Source organism: Orcinus orca, chromosome 20 (assembly GCF_937001465.1).
Source record: "Orcinus orca chromosome 20, mOrcOrc1.1, whole genome shotgun sequence".
NCBI classification, from domain to species: domain Eukaryota; kingdom Metazoa; phylum Chordata; class Mammalia; order Artiodactyla; family Delphinidae; genus Orcinus; species Orcinus orca.
The window spans coordinates 50705820-50721375 of NC_064578.1; the positions used below are offsets into that span (position 1 = coordinate 50705820).

Below are 15556 nucleotides of genomic sequence, written 5' to 3' on the forward strand. Positions count from 1 at the left end.
TATCTCCATTCAGACTGGCACATTACAAGTGCCCAGGGAGCCACACAGAGCTGGTGGTCCCTGAATCCAACGACCACATAGATATCGACTCCCTCCTTTTTTCAAGAGCTGGCTGGGTCCAGGGAACAGCCTCCAGCATGGGGCGCTGGGCTGGGATTTTGCCTTATTCCGATGGGAAACATAGCTGAATCCTGCTACTACAGTGTTCTCATGTCTGCCTTGGGGACAACTTTTATTTAAAGATGCTGTCTGAGCACCTAGAGTGACAGGTGCTCTGCAGGACTTCCAGAAGAGGTTGTGTGTGGTTTTTGATAGTAAATGTTGGTACCTGTGCAGACCCTCTAGCAGCAAGATCATTGGGGGAAGACCTGAGCCCCAGCTGCCTTCAGGTCTGATACCCTCTGTAAAGATGCTGGCGATCCCTTCTGCCTGGTCAGCCCACATCCTTCCTTCCACCCTCCTCCCAGCTGCTTGGGCCTCCTCCCTGGCTGGTTCCAGGCCGGCTGATTATCCTCTCTCTCAGTGTGATCCTTCCCTGCCTCCTCTGCAGACTTTCTTCCTCTGCCCTGAAATGTTGGCTTTCTAGAGTTCTCTTGAACAGGCTTCCTATTTTGTGACTTCACCCAATACTTTCACAGTTCTCTCTCTCTCTTCAGGGTGTGGACTCCGTACCTACTTTGCCCAAAATGATCTCGGCATCTTCTCCCAAACCTCCCCCTCCCTTTGCATTCCCCAACCCAGGGGGTGCCCTACCGTCCATATAGTCACCCAAGCCTGCACTTGGGACCCATGCTGGACGCCACCCTCTTCCCACCCCATGCCTTTCATGGTCCAAACCCTCCATCCCCTCCCACTTGGATCCCTTCTCCTTCTCCTGTCTGGTCTCCCAGCTGCTTGGTCTGTTTTTAAAAGACCACCTCTATCGCTATTCTACCTTCCTTCAGGGTGCAGCCTCCTCCAGGAAGTCCTCCCTGACTTCCCACCCCTATGTTCCATCTCTGTTCCTGGCCATCCTCTGGCTTTCCTGGTTTGGGCAGTGGGCTGCAGGCAGTAAGGTCTTTCCTTCATGCTGATTTGGAAAGAAGATGCTTCCCAGAAGCTGGGTCCCACAGTGGTCTTCTAGAAACACTTGGAGGCCAACATGTGGGATCCAGGTGTCTTCTTCAAGGCATCCTCAGCCTGGTGTTGATCAGTGCTGCCCAGGAGGGAAGTGGGTTGAAGGGCCAGGCGATTGTGAAATCTGGAGCCTGGGAAATCTGCTAGGTCAACAAGTTCTAAAGAGGAAGTGGTGGGGAAAGGAAGGGAATGATGGGTTTGGCTGAGTTGGCGGTGTTCCTACCTCCGCACCCCCCGCCCCCCGCCAAGTCCCCTGTCACGGCCCCACCTGTTGCTCAGATCTGGCTCCCCAAGGCCTGGTGGGTCAGAGACTCCCGCCCTGCATCTGTGCCATGTGACCTTCCCAAGCACCCCATCTCCAACCTCCAGGATGGTATTACTCCAAATTCTTGTTGTCTGATCGGAATATAATGCAAACCACATGCATGATTTTACATTTTTCAGCAGACAAGCAAGAGACAAGCAAAGAGAAATAAAAAGAATCAGGTAAAATGAATTTTGGTGCTATATTTTATTGAACCAAATGTATTTCAAGCACTGTCATTTCAATGTGTGATTGGTATAAAAAGTTATTGAGAGATTTTGCATTCTTTTTTTTTTTCATGCCAAGTCTTCAAAATCTGGTGTGTATCACAGCATCTTTCATCTCAGATCCAGCTCATTGTTTTCTTCTGGTTCTTATGCAATATATTCTTTTAACTCTCTAATTATAATTTATTAATTATAATAAATCTTTTTTCTTTACCTCTTTGCGCTATTTCTGTTTTCACACAGATTTTTGGTTGTCTTGTTTATTTTCATCTCTGGTTTCAACTTAACATTTTTCCTCCTGTGTCTGCTTACCTTTTTTTTTAAAATTTAATTTAGTTTATTTTTTTATACATCAGGTTCTTATTAGTTATCCATTTTATACATATTAGTGTATACATGTCAATCCCAATCTCCCAATTCATCCCACCCCCACCCCTGTCACTTTCCCCGCTTGGTGTCCATACGTTTGTTCTCTACGTCTGTGTCTCAATTTCTACCCTGCAAACCAGTTCATCTGTATCATTTTTCTAGGTTCCACATATACGCGTTAATATACAATATTTGTTTTTCTATTTCTGGCTTACTTCACTCTGTATGATAGTCTCTAGATCCATCCACGTATCTACAAATGACCCAATTTCTTTCCTTTTTATGGCTGAGTAATATTCCATTGTATATATGTGCCACATCTTCTTTATCCATTTGTCTGTTGACGGGCATTTAGGTTGCTTCCATGACCTGGCTATTGTAAATAGTGCTGCAATGAACGTTGGGGTGCATGTGTCTTTTCGAATTATGGTTTTCTCTGGGTACGTGCCCAGTAGTGGGATTGCTGGGTCATATGGTAGTTCTATTTTTAGTTTTTTAGGAACCTCCATACTGTTCTCCATAGTGACAGTATCAATTTACATTCCCACCAACAGTGCAAGAGGGTTCCCTTTTCTCCACACCCTCTCCAGCATTTGTTGCTTGTAGATTTTCTGATGATGCCCATTCTAGCTGGTGTGAGGTGATACCTCATTGTAGTTGTGATTTGCATTTCTCTAATAATTAGTGATGTTGAGCAGCTTTTCATGTGCTTCTTGGCCATCTGTATGTCTTCTTTGGAGAAATGTCTATTTAGGTCTTCTGCCCATTTTTTGATTGGGTTGTTTGTTTTTTTAATATTGAGCTGCATGAGCGATCCAGCTCATTCTAAATGCTCAGTAGCCTCATGTGGCCAGTGGCTACCATATTGGACAGCTCAGGGCTAGAATATCTTGATTAACGTTCAGATCATCTACAAAATTGTAACATCTAACAGCTGGAGTTTTATTTATTTATTTATTTATTTATTTATTTATTTATTTATTGCAGTATGCGGGCCTCTCACTGTTGTGGCCTCTCCCGTTGTGGAGCACAGGCTCCGGACGCGCAGGCTCAGCGGCCATGGCTCACGGGCCCAGCGGCTCCGCGGCATGTGGGATCTTCCCGGACCGGGGCACGAACCCGTGTCCCCTGCATTGGCAGGCAGACTCTCAACCACTGTGCCACCAGGGAAGCCCTTATTATACTTCTAACACTCGAAGATTCTGGTGTGACATTCTAGAATCCTGTGATTCAAATAGTCTGTGGCTAATGTTGTAGGATCCCTTGGGTCAAATCACCTATGATTCCAACTTTCTGAAAGTCTGTGATGCCAACAATTCAGCCTTCAGAGTCTTTGAACTAGATCAGGCGTTAGCAAGCTCCAGCCTGCGGGCCAAATCCAGCCCACTGCTTGTTTTTGTGAATAAAGTTTTATTGGAACACAGCCATGCCATTCAATCTGTGGCTGCTTTCATTCTAGCAGAGAGATGAATGAACTCTTGACCAGTAAAAACTAAAACATTTACTCTCACTTCTCTCACCGAAAAAGTTTACTCTTGATCTAGATATTCAAAGATTCTAAGATGGATGGTGATTTTGTAGATGCTAATTTGTTGTACTTTGTACTTTACACAAGTTACAGGCACTCTTTTTTATGCATCAGATATCACGTAATAGTATGTATTGTTCAAAAGAGACTGGTTTCCCCATCTTGGCCACTCACTCTCTGGACTTCTAGAATTCCATTAGGCTGCACTCCATGAAATTACCAGGCTTCATCCTGTTTTAGGGTGAGGGGGTATAACGGTTTATTTATTACTTAAAAAAACTTGTAAGATACACATAACATAAAACTCACCATTAGTAGCATTTAGTATATCCACAATGTTGTGCAACTGTCACCACTATGTAACTAGTTCCAGAATATTTTCATCACCCCAAAATAAAGACCCCATTCCCATTAAGCAGTTAATTTCCATTCACATCCTCCCTTCCCCTCAGGCCCTGGCCATCATTAATCTGTTTTCTGTTGCCACGATTTGCCAGACTTCAACCTATTTTGACTCACAAAACTGGCAGTTTCATATGGGTCAATTTAATAACCTTCTAAGGATGTCCTCATTGTAAGTTTCTCCATTGTTGAGGGGCTGGTACTCAGTATCTCTCAGGGTATCTGTAAAACGAATCCCACTCCCCAAAAAGCCCCTCACTTGTTATAACAGCTGTGTCCCTGTCCCCGTTCACAGCATCCCTCAGATCCCCAGGTAAGATCCCCCAGCTCCAGAGACACCAGAAAGCCTTAGCTTCCCAGAATCTGAGAAACATATGCCCGAGACTCAGTGACCGAGGAGTTTAAGATCAAGTGATCTGAGAAACACATCCCTGTAAACTCAAGATCAGAGAAGGTCTGGGACTTCCCTGGCAGTCCAGTGGTTAAGACTTCGCCTTCCAATGCAGGGGGTGCAGGTTCGATCCCTGGACGGGGAGCTAAGATCCCACATGGCTTGCAGCCAAAAAACCAAAACATAAAACAGAAGCAATATTGAAACAAATTCTATAAAGACTTTAAAAATGGTCCAGATCAAAAAGATCAGAGAAAGTTTGAGCTGATAAAAGACAGTGCTTCACTCAACAACCCCCCCCGCCAATGCCTCCCCACCCAATGCTTCTCCCATGTTAGTTTCTCTTTCTGACCAGGGTGGGTTCCCACAGGGGCCTGGGGCTGGTGGGATGTGGGGATGAGGAGGCCCCCCCCCCCCCGAGAACATGGTGGAAGGGGGTGGTCTGGGGCCAGTTTCAGCCAAGACTGGGTCACGCAGAGACACCCCAGCCCACGCTGCGAGTTCTAGTCTCTTGGCACAAAAATAACTTCCTTTACCAACATGAGTTTATTCTCCAAACAACAACAAAAGAAATGATAAATAGGGCTTCCCTGGTGGCCCACTGTTTAAGAATCCTCCTGCCAATGCAGGGGATGTGGGTTCGAGCCCTGGTCCAGGAACATACCACATGCTGCGGAGCAGCTGAGCCTGTGTGCCACAACTACTGAGCCTGCGCTCTAGAGCCCGTGAGCCACAACTACTGAAGCCCGCGTGCCACAACTAGTGAAGCCCGCGTGCCTAGAGCCCGTGCTCTGCAGCAAGAGAAGCCACCACAATGAGAAGCCCACGCACCACAATGAAGAGTAGCTCCCGCTCGCCGCAACTAGAGAAAAGCCCACGCACAGCGACAAAGACCCAATGAAGGCAAAAATAAATAAATAAAATTAAAAAAATAAAAGAAATATATAAATGTGCCCCCTCAACCTCTAAAGCATACACACACAGTGGCGCAAACACCAAAAACCGCTGAATAAAGGGTTCCAAAGTTGGAATAAATAGGGCCACTTCCTCTTGCTAAGTCTGTCTTCCTAAAATGTAAGTTTAAAAAAATTGATAGCATATGCTTTTTATTACTGCTAATTTAACAAACATGTACACAGCATCTCCTGTGTGCCAGGCACTGTTGTGTGTGTTTTACTTTATTATTATTATTTTTAAAGGTGATTTTCCTTCTTTTTTTAAAATTTATTTTATTTTATTTATTTTTATTTTTGGCTGCGTTGGATCTTCGTTGCTGCGCGCGGGCTTTCTTTAGTTGCGGTGAGTGGGGGCTACTCTTGGTTGCGGTGTGCAGGTTTCTCATTGCGGTGGCTTCTCTTGTTGTGGAGCACGGGCTCCAGGCGAGTGGGCTTCAGTAGTTGTGGCACGCAGGCTCAGTAGTTGTGGCGCATGGGCTTAGTTACTCTGCGGCATGTGGGATCTTCCGGACCAGGGCTCGAACCCGCGTCCCCTGCATTGGCAGGCGGATTCTTAACCACTGTGCCACCAGGGAAGCCCTGTTGTGTGTATTTTAAATCTCTTTATCCATTTAATGCCCGTAGCTAAAACGTCTATTTCACAGATGAAGAAGTTGAGGCTCAGAAGGGTTGAGGCCCAGAAACTCATCAGTGGGAAACCTGGAATATGTATCTTCTCTCTGTGGCTCTCAAATCCATGTTCTCAGCCTCCGTGCTATGCTTGGAAGGAGGTTAGAAACCACTATGCCCAAAATCTTCACATTTTATTTATTATTATTATTTAAAAAATTTTTGGCCGCACCGCGCAGCTTGCAGGATCTTAGTTCCCTGACCCGGGATCGAACCCACGCCCTCAGCAGTGAAAGCGCAGAGTCCTAACCACTGGACCACCAGGGAATTCCCCAAATCTTCCCATTTCAAAGAGGGAAAACAGAGGCTCCACAGAATGGATAGGACTTGTTTGTGTTTTATCTGCCTCTGAAGCCTTAGGCCCTGTGCTGGGCACGCTTGGCCTTTTGGTGGAGGCTGTGACTCTGAGCTGTCTCTCTCAGAACATGTGAGGTGGGAGGAATATTGATCTGTCTTCAGGGCTCTGCAGAGGGCAGAAGGGAGGGGCTGGGTGCACAGCTGGAGTCTGGGGCGGGGATGGGGGTAGCAGACAGTGGGGACTTGGTGAGGAAGACCTCAGAGGGCCCTGGAGGGACAGTGAGTCTAGGCCAAGACCCCCAGGCCTTGAAGGTCACACCACATTGTAGATCTGGCTTCCAGGAAGCTGGTGACATTGAGATTGTTGTTGTTGACACTGGGTCAACCCTCCACCCACCCGAGCCCGCTCCAGTCTTGCCTGCTGCCCAGTAATTTTGGGATGTGTGAGTCATGGGAAGAATCCAGGACAAACACACCCTGGGAGTAGAAAAAGGCCATTCCTGTTTTTTGTTGCTTAAGAGCATTGGCTGGGACCTGTGAGGTGACGGTGCCCAGTGGAGTCCCCTAGGAACCCTGGCAAACGGGACCAGCTTGCAGGAATCCACTTACTGCCAGACTCGGGGGAGAGACTGCAGACTTCCCAGGTCCTGCTGTGGGCCTGGATCGTGCTCCCAAGTGGTGTTTGGCCAAACTGGGGACCATTCCTCAAGAGATGGTAAGGATGGAGGGAAGGAGGGAGGGAATGATGGCGTATGCGGGGGTCATTTCCCAATCCTGGCCTTTTATTTTTATTTAAAAATTTTTTTCATTTATTCATTTTTAATCCTGGCCTTTTAGACTCATTATTTTAGAATCTGGGAATCAGAACTAGAATTTCAGGAGTGGAATCTTATTGCCATCACACTGGAATCCACACCAGAATCCCAGACTCTTGGAATTTACTTGGGCAGTACAACAGGAAAAGCCTTTGTCAAATGGTCCCGTCCATGGCCACACTCAGGTGTGTAGGAAAACAGCCCTTCCCAAACCTGCAGCTTCTGGGGAATCCACCAAACATGCCCTTTGACTCAGCGATTCCCCTTCTTAAGAAAGATCCTTTAACTTCATTTTCACATAGAACACACACACAGAAAAGTATGCACATGAGACTTGAGCAGTTCTGCGTATCTCCACAAGCTGAGGACACCCAGGGAATCAGCATCCCGGTTAAAAATAGCCCGAGCGCAGCCCCAGAGTTCCCTCCGCCTGCCCTCACTCCCCATCCCCATCGAATTCTTTTGCCCATTTTTGAACTTGAGGAGAAAGGGATCATTCAGTAAATTCTCCTGTGCGTTTGCCTTTCTGTCCTCAACATCATATTTGTGAAGTCCATCCGCATTCTCGCATGTGGTTTGTTCATTCTCACTGTTATAGAATATTCCGCAATATGTTTATTCATTCTCCTGTGAGTGAATATTTGGATGGTGTCCCATCTTGGGCCACTGGGAACATTCTGGTACATGTTTTTTGGTGAGCATATGCATGCTTCTCTGGGAAGGGGAAAGTTTTCATATATTTGGCTTTAGTAGATGCTCCCCACGGTTTTCCAGGGCAGAAGTTCCAGCCACACTGGCTGATACACAAACACACGTGTGCTAAGAGCATGCACAAGGGCCCTTGTGATCGCAAGGAACTGAAAGAAATCTAAGTGACCCCTTTACTTCTCTGTGCCTCAGTTTCCCTCTTCATTCTTTTTTTTTTTTTTTTTTTTTGCGGGACGCGGGCCTCTCACTGTTGTAGCCTCTCCCGTTGTGGAGCACAGGCTCCGGACGCGCAGGCTCAGCGGCCATGGCTCACGGGCCCAGCCGCTCCGTGGCATGTGGGATCTTCCCGGACCGGGGCACGAACCCGTGTCCCCTGCATCGGCAGGCGAACTCTCAACCACTGCGCCACCAGGGAAGCCCCTAATGACAATATCTTTATTGTTAATTTTCTGGCTGTAAAATGAATTTATTGTTTAAAAATATTAGAAGTTTAGTTACGTACTTTTCTCACAAAATAGTATTTCGTGAATGTATTTTCATGTTAATACATACATCATTACATACTGCGTTAAAAATAAAAATAAAATGATGGTATTTTTTAGCTTCTTCCATTAAAGGCAAAGCTAACTCGTTTTTTCTTCCTTTCTTCCTTCCTTCCTCCCTCCCTCCCTCCCTCCCTTTCCTTCTTTTTTCTGTTGAAGTGTAGTTAACTTACAATGTCGTTTTAGTTTCAAGTGTACAGCAAAGTGAGTCAGTTATACATACATATATATATATTCTTTTCAGATTCTCCCTCTTCATTCTTTTACTCAACAAATAAATATCAACTAAGCACCTGCTGTGTGCCACATGCTACTCCAGGTGCCGGGGACACAGCAGAGCCCGAAGCAGGGAACAGGTGACGCTCTGGAAAATGAGCATAATAATTGTACTTACCTTATAGGGTTGTTCTAAGGGGAATGCCTGGTACATGATAGAAGCTTGATAAATGTCATCTATTATTTGAATGCTTATAAAATAATAATCATGGTAAGTGTTTTATCTATAGGCGTACATATAGAAATATAATTTATTTGGTGTATAAAATAAGAAGAAGATAATAATGCTACCCATGATGATACTTAAATGTCCTTTAGTCTAAGGCTAGTTAATAAGCACAAAACGCCCAGCCCGTGGATTGATTTTGAAGTTATTGTGAAGAAAGGAGTCGGGGTGTCCAGATGGGGAAACAGATCTAAGACATTAAATTGAAAAGATTAAGAGACGGCACAGGGGGTGTTGAACTTTCCCCGACTGAGGTGCTTACACACGAAAAACTCAGATTTGAACCGGATAAGCTGGAAAGGGCGGGGTCTCAGGGTGGAGGGAGAGGGTGTGTGTGTCTCTGTACCGGTGGCTAACACACATCTAATGCTCACAATGGACTGGGCGCCGTGCTCAGCTCTTCACGCCTATTAACTTGAATTCTCGTAACACCCTCCAAGGTGAGTATATTATTTTCATTTTGCAAATGAGGAAGCTGAGGCACAGAGAGGTTCAGTGGCTTGCCCAAGGCCACACAGCTGATGAGGGTTTGAATTTTTAAAACCTGCACACATTTTACTTTAGTGATGAAAATAATATGAAAGCGGAGTGCCAAATTCCAAACACACACACACACACACACACACAATGACTTGGCCCCTTAGCATCTGCTTGGCAGGGAGGAGTGCCCCAACTTCCTCTCTGCCCTTCCTGTTGTATCAACTCCAGCTGGCACTCTGGGCAGCGCAAGTCAGCCCCAAAGAATCAGCAGAGAGCTGCAGGGTCAGGTTACTATGACATCATGGGGACATCACATGGACCGGTCTACCATCTACCAAGTCCTTACTCTGTGCTACGTACTTTATACATATTAACTCTTCAAGGCCTCCCCAAACTGGTGAGGTAGGCTCACCTCCGTAACTCACTTCTCAGATGAGGAAACCTCGAGAGAGAAAGCCAACCGAAACTGCTCACCCAGAGTCACAGAGCCCAGTTCTGCTTAGGGTCACTGGCTGTCCTGCCTTCCGACTCTCCCAAACCTCAGATTTTTGGATGGTGATGTTCTAGGGCCCAGAGCTCCAGAGTGGGACTAACACAGCTTGAAACTCAGGTCTGTTACTTGCCTAGCTGAGTCATCCTCGGTAAGTTCCTTAATTTCTCTGTGCCTCTGTTTTCTCATCTGCAGAATGGGTATAGCAATGGTAGGAAAATTAGAGGTTTGTAATAAGGACTAAACGATATAACATTTAAAGGGGCTTGGAGCAAGGCCTGGCACATAACACAAAGTCTCAATAGATGGTGGCTTATAGTAATAATAATAATAATAATAATAACAGTAGTAATAGTTATGATTATCATTCCTATGATAGACAATGTCACTTCTCTGCCCAGCACCCTCCCATGGCTCCCATCTCGCAGAATAAAAGATACAGAACTTACAATACCTATGTGGCCGCTGATATCTCTGTTTTTACCTCCCATCTACTCCACACTGGTGCCCTTGCTCTTCCTCGAGCATGACCATCATGTGCCCACCTCAGGGCTTTTGCACTGGCTGTTCCCTCTGCCTGGAACTCTCTTCCCCCAGATCCCCACACAGCTCCCTCCCTCACCTCTTTTATGGCTTTGCTCAAATATCACCTTCTCAGAGAGGCCCTCCCTGACCCCTCATTTAAAATTCCAACATAGGAAATTAAAAATTCCCTGTGTGACTTTTGTTTTTCTTTTTGCCGTAGCACTGATCACCTTCTAAAATACTGTGTACTTTGCTTATTTATTCCTGGACTGTCTGACTCCTCCCACCAAGATGTCAGCTCCAAAGGGAGAGAGGTTTTTGTCTGTCTTGGCCCCCCGCTGTGCTTCTAGTGCCTGGACCAGCAACTGTGCTGGAAGGATGGCTGGATGAATGAATAAATGAATTATAGAAATGTCAAAATTTTATTCCTCTCGTTTTCCTAACACAGTCATTACTTTTAAAAATTGCTCTAGCAGGATTCTAGAAATGTTCTGTTCCCCCCTCTGGGTGCCAGTGACACAGATGTGTTGGGGTGCAACTCAGTGGGTGTACCTGCAGATGTGTACGCTTTGCCATCTGCATGCTTTAAAATGATCTAGTTTACATTAAAAAAAAGAAGATGACAACATTGCTTCAGAGGTACATTTTTGTTGCACCAAGATTCGAAAATCCAGATGAAGAAGAACCAAGACAAACACTTTTGCTGTGAAGACATATTGACCTTTTCCCATCCTGATGGCTATTCAGATTCCAATAGTTTAGATTCTAGAATTCCAGGTTACTAACGGGCTAGTGTTCTGACATTTTGATGCTCTAGAACTTCACTGTCCAATAAGGTAGCCACTAGCCACGTGTAGCTATTTAAATCGATTAAAATTAAATAAGATTGAAAATTCAGTTTCTCAGTCACACTGGCTGCCACTTCAGTACTCGGTAGCCACATGTGGCTGACAGTTACTGCACTGGTCAGTAGATACGGAACGTTGTAATATTTTAGAATTCCAAGATGCTAGCAAGCTGATATTCGAGAATTCCAAGATGCTAATAAGCTGATGCTAAGAAGTTGGGGTTCGAACACTGGAATATTTTAGAATTCCAAGATTCTAATGCGCTGGAGTTCTAACGTTGTTCTATTCTGGTTTCCAAGATGCTCATGGGCTGGGACCCCAGCCCAAGTCCCAGCCCATGAGCATCTTGGAATTCCAAGGATCTAGGATCCAGGATCGAGATGCTAGGATCCTAGCATCTAGGATTCCAAGGGCCTGAGAGTTTTTATCTCTGACGTTTCATGCCATTTCTCGCCTGTCCAGGTGTCTGGGGTTTGGATGGAGAACTCTTCTCTCGGCTACGAGTATGGGGATTACGGCGAGATTCCAGATCTCCCTGTGGACTGTGTTGATGACACCTGCGTCTCCATCGAACCCCTCCACGTGGCCCCACTCCTGCTGTATGCCGCCGTCTTCCTGGTGGGGTTGCCAGGCAATGCCATGGTGGCCTGGGTGACCTGGAAAGAGGCCCGCCGGAGGGTCGGTGCCACCTGGTTCCTCCACCTGGCTGTGGCGGACCTACTCTGCTGCTTGTCTCTCCCCATCCTAGCGGTGTCCGTCGCCCACGGGGGCCGTTGGCTGTATGGGGCCGTGGGCTGCCAGGCCCTGCCCGCCGTCATCCTGCTGTCCATGTACGCCAGCGTCCTCCTCCTGGCCACTCTAAGCGCTGACCTTTGCCTGCTGGCCTTTGGGCCCAGCTGGTGGGGTGGAGCTGGGAGGGCATGCAGGGTGCATGTAGCCTGTGGGGCATCCTGGACACTGGCCTTGCTGCTCACTGTGCCCTCAGCCATCTACCGCCGGCTGCGTCAGGAGTATTTCCCACACCGGCTGGAGTGCGTAGTGGACTACGGTGGCTCGACCGTGGCCGAGAACTCAGTGACCGCCACCCGGTTTATTTTCGGCTTCCTGGGGCCGCTGGTGGTCGTGGCCGGCTGCCATGGTGCCCTCCTGTGCTGTACTACCCGACGCCGCTGGCCACTGGGCATGGCCGTTGTGGTAGGGTTTTTTGTCTGCTGGACCCCCTACCACACACTGGGGCTGGTACTCACCTTGGCTGCCCCACACTCTGTGCTCTTGGCCCGGGCCCTGCGGGCTGAACCCTTGGTCGTGGGCCTAGCCCTTGCTCACAGCTGTCTCAATCCCATGCTTTTCCTGTATTTCGGGCGGTCTCAACTCCGAAAGTCTCTGCCAGCTTCATGTCGCTGGGCCCTGAAGGAGTCACAGAGCCATGATGAAAGTGTGGTCAGCAAGAAATCCACTGGCCGAGACCTGGTCTCAGAGGTGGAAGTGTAAGCTAGAGGGAAATTGGTTTGTATCCTCCTATTCCACTTTACAAGACTGGCTTCAGGCATAGCTGGATCCAGGGGCTTAAAGATATTGTCATTTATCCCTTGATTCATTCAACAAATATTCATTATGCCCCCTGCCATGTGCAGTGCAGATATAGGACATTTCCATCATTGCAGGAAATTCTATGGGACAGGGCTGCTCTAGCATCTCACCTGCTCAGATCTTTTAAATCACAGAGCAGTAACACCTTCATGTAGAGTCACTACTCCAGGATAGCACTTTACACATAGTTTCTACTTTAAGGTAATTCTTACAACACCCAGGCAGGCAGGGGGAGATGCTTCTTTTCATAAGCTGAGGCCCAGGGAGAAGAGGTCATTTGCCCAAGATCACACGGCAAGGAAGTTATAGAGTTGAGATTTGACCCCATGTTTACTTGACTCCAGTGCCCATGCTCTTGATCACCAAACTTTTCCTTCATTGCCTTGTTCAAATAATACTTCCTCCAGGAAGCTCTCCCTGATTCATTCCCCTCCCAGGGAGGAAGTAGTGTTCTGTTCTCCAAGTTTCTGGAACAAAAATTCCCAGCTAAACTGTAAATTTCCTAAGGACAACATCTGGGCCAATTTAATTTCTGTCTCTCCTCCACCCATCCCAAGCCTTAAAAAGAGACAAACTGTATTTGTCTACACCTTGTTTTTTTCCCACTAGATTGTGAGCTCTCCACTGGTGGGGATCTCTTTCTTTCTTTTTCTGCCCATTTTAATTTTTTAATTTTTATTTTTTTGTGGGGGGGATCTCTTTCTTGCTATCTTTTTTTTTCTTTATCTGATACAGAGACACTTAGTAGGTCCTCAACAAGACATACTTTATTTTTTGATATTTTATTCAGAACTCTCACACGTGAATTATTAAGACCAAGACTGCCTTGTAGAATGAATTATGTCCTGTGACAATTTATATAACTTCATGAAAAGTTGGGAGAAATCCTGCTGTTAATCCATTAAGGCCAGGTGCCATTTAGGAGAGTTCTTCTTTGATACATTTACAAAGAGTCTTTTCTGTTTTTTGAAATTTATTTTCCTTTCTTATTGCATCAGCCTTATTTTTTGTTAAGAAGAATCAATTTCATGAAAGCTTTCAGATGTATTTCTGTGGAATTTTCCATGGAACTCCCTTAATCATTCAAAATAATCCTGTGGGCTTCCCTGGTGGCACAGTGGTTAAGAATCTGCCTGCCAGTGCAGGAGACATGGGTTTGAGCCCTGGTCCGGGAAGATCCCACGTGCCGCGGAGCAACTAAGCCTGTGTGCCACAACTACTGAGCCTGTGCTCCAGAGCCCACAAGCCACAACTACTGAGTCCATGTGCCACAGCTACTGAAGCCCGTGTGCCTAGGGCCCATGCTCTGCAACAAGAGAAGCCACCGCAATGAGAAGCCTGTGCACCACAGTGAAGAGTAGCCCCCACTCGCCCCAACTAGAGAAAAGCGTGCGTGCAGCCACGAAGACCCAACACGGCCAAAAATAAATAAATAAATTTATTAAAAAAAAGAAAAATCCTGCTTTTTGTTTGTTGTAACTTCCCCCTTTTGTTCTCAAGTTTGTTCCTTTGTTTTTGTTTATTGTTAGCATGGATATATCGAGTTCCTTAGGTTTCCAAAGAACCAGGTCTTAATAGTTTTTCCAAGAACTAGTTTCAAGTTTGCTACTCAATCTCAGTGTTGGTAGTTTGTGATTTTCTTCCTGATTTCATATTTGTTGTTTACTTCTTCCCATTTTCCTTTTTTTAAAAAAAATTGTAGTTCTCTTTTGTACATTTTAAGCAGATGTTAGTCAATTTCTTCCTCTTCTTCTTTTGATAATGACACAAGAATTGGCCTACGTTCAAACTGTTTCCCAAGGGTTTGATAGTTACATGCAACTTCCCACTTGACATCCCAACTCAATGTACAGTAAATAACTCAATATGCTTGCAATGGAACTCTGGATTTTCTCTCTCGGCCATCCTCCTGCATCTTCCCCATCTCGGTTGATGGCAACTCTGTATTTCCAGGAGCTCAGGCCAAGAACTTTGGGGTCATCCTTGCCGTCTCTCTCTCACATTCCATGGCCAATCTGGCAGCCAATCCTGCAGATTCTATCTTAAAATATCCATCTTCTCTGCTAACGTCCTGGTCCAGCCATCTATTGCTTCCTCTCTGGTCCCCTTTTCTCATCTTGATTCGCTATAGTCTGTTCCCCACATGGGAGCCAGAGGATTCTGTTAAAATCTAAGTCATATGGAACTCTGCCCATGGAGCCCATCTCACTCAGATTGGAAGCCAAAGTCCTCACTTTGGTGTGTACGATCTATTCTTTTCCTCTCTCCCTACTATTCCCCGATCCTTCGTCCTGTCACACAAACCTGCTTGCTGGCCCTTGAACCCTCCAAATTTGTGGTCATCTCAGTCTTGGCCTCTGGGGCTTCCTCTACCTAGAACGTCCCCGCCCAGGGATCCCCATGGCTTGCAGCCCCACTATTTTCAGCTCTCTGCTCAAATGCTACTTTCTGGGAGATGTCTTCTCCGTCACTGGGCCAAAGAGCATCACTCCTTGCCCCTTCCCTGCTTTGTTTTTCTCCATAGAGGATGCAGTTCTTCTTGACGGTCTATTTATTTTAATCTATGTGTCTGTCTCCCCCACTGAACTATGAGCTCCTTTGTTTTGTTCATTTCTGTATCCTCAGTGCCTATAACTGATTCCAGAAATGAAGGCTGTACCTCCTTAACTGCAAAGTTATCCAAAGGTACGAGGAGAATGACAGGAAGGATATAAAAATAAAAATGAAAGATCTAACATTTATGAAGTGCCTATATGTACAGTAGTGAAAAAAGTTTATGTACCTTATGTATACTTTT

At 46.1% G+C, this 15556-nt stretch overlaps 1 protein-coding gene across 3 annotated transcripts; it reads left to right on the forward strand.

The window, feature by feature from the left end:
- The first annotated feature begins 1560 nt into the window (after positions 1-1560).
- On the forward strand, positions 1561-14167 carry C5AR2 (complement C5a receptor 2). 3 transcript variants are annotated; one of them, XM_049703328.1, is made up of 2 exons: positions 1561-1602; positions 11632-14167. In XM_049703328.1, the coding sequence occupies exon 2, from the start codon at positions 11647-11649 to the stop codon at positions 12658-12660; it is 1014 nt and encodes a 337-aa protein (XP_049559285.1). In that variant the 5' UTR covers positions 1561-1602; positions 11632-11646; the 3' UTR covers positions 12661-14167. The 3 variants fall into 3 exon arrangements, with proteins under 3 accessions (XP_049559285.1, XP_033286517.1, XP_004271165.1); XM_033430626.2 differs by lacking the exon at positions 1561-1602 and adding an exon at positions 6565-6974; XM_004271117.4 differs by lacking the exon at positions 1561-1602 and adding an exon at positions 9244-9947.
- The last annotated feature ends 1389 nt before the right edge of the window (positions 14168-15556 follow it).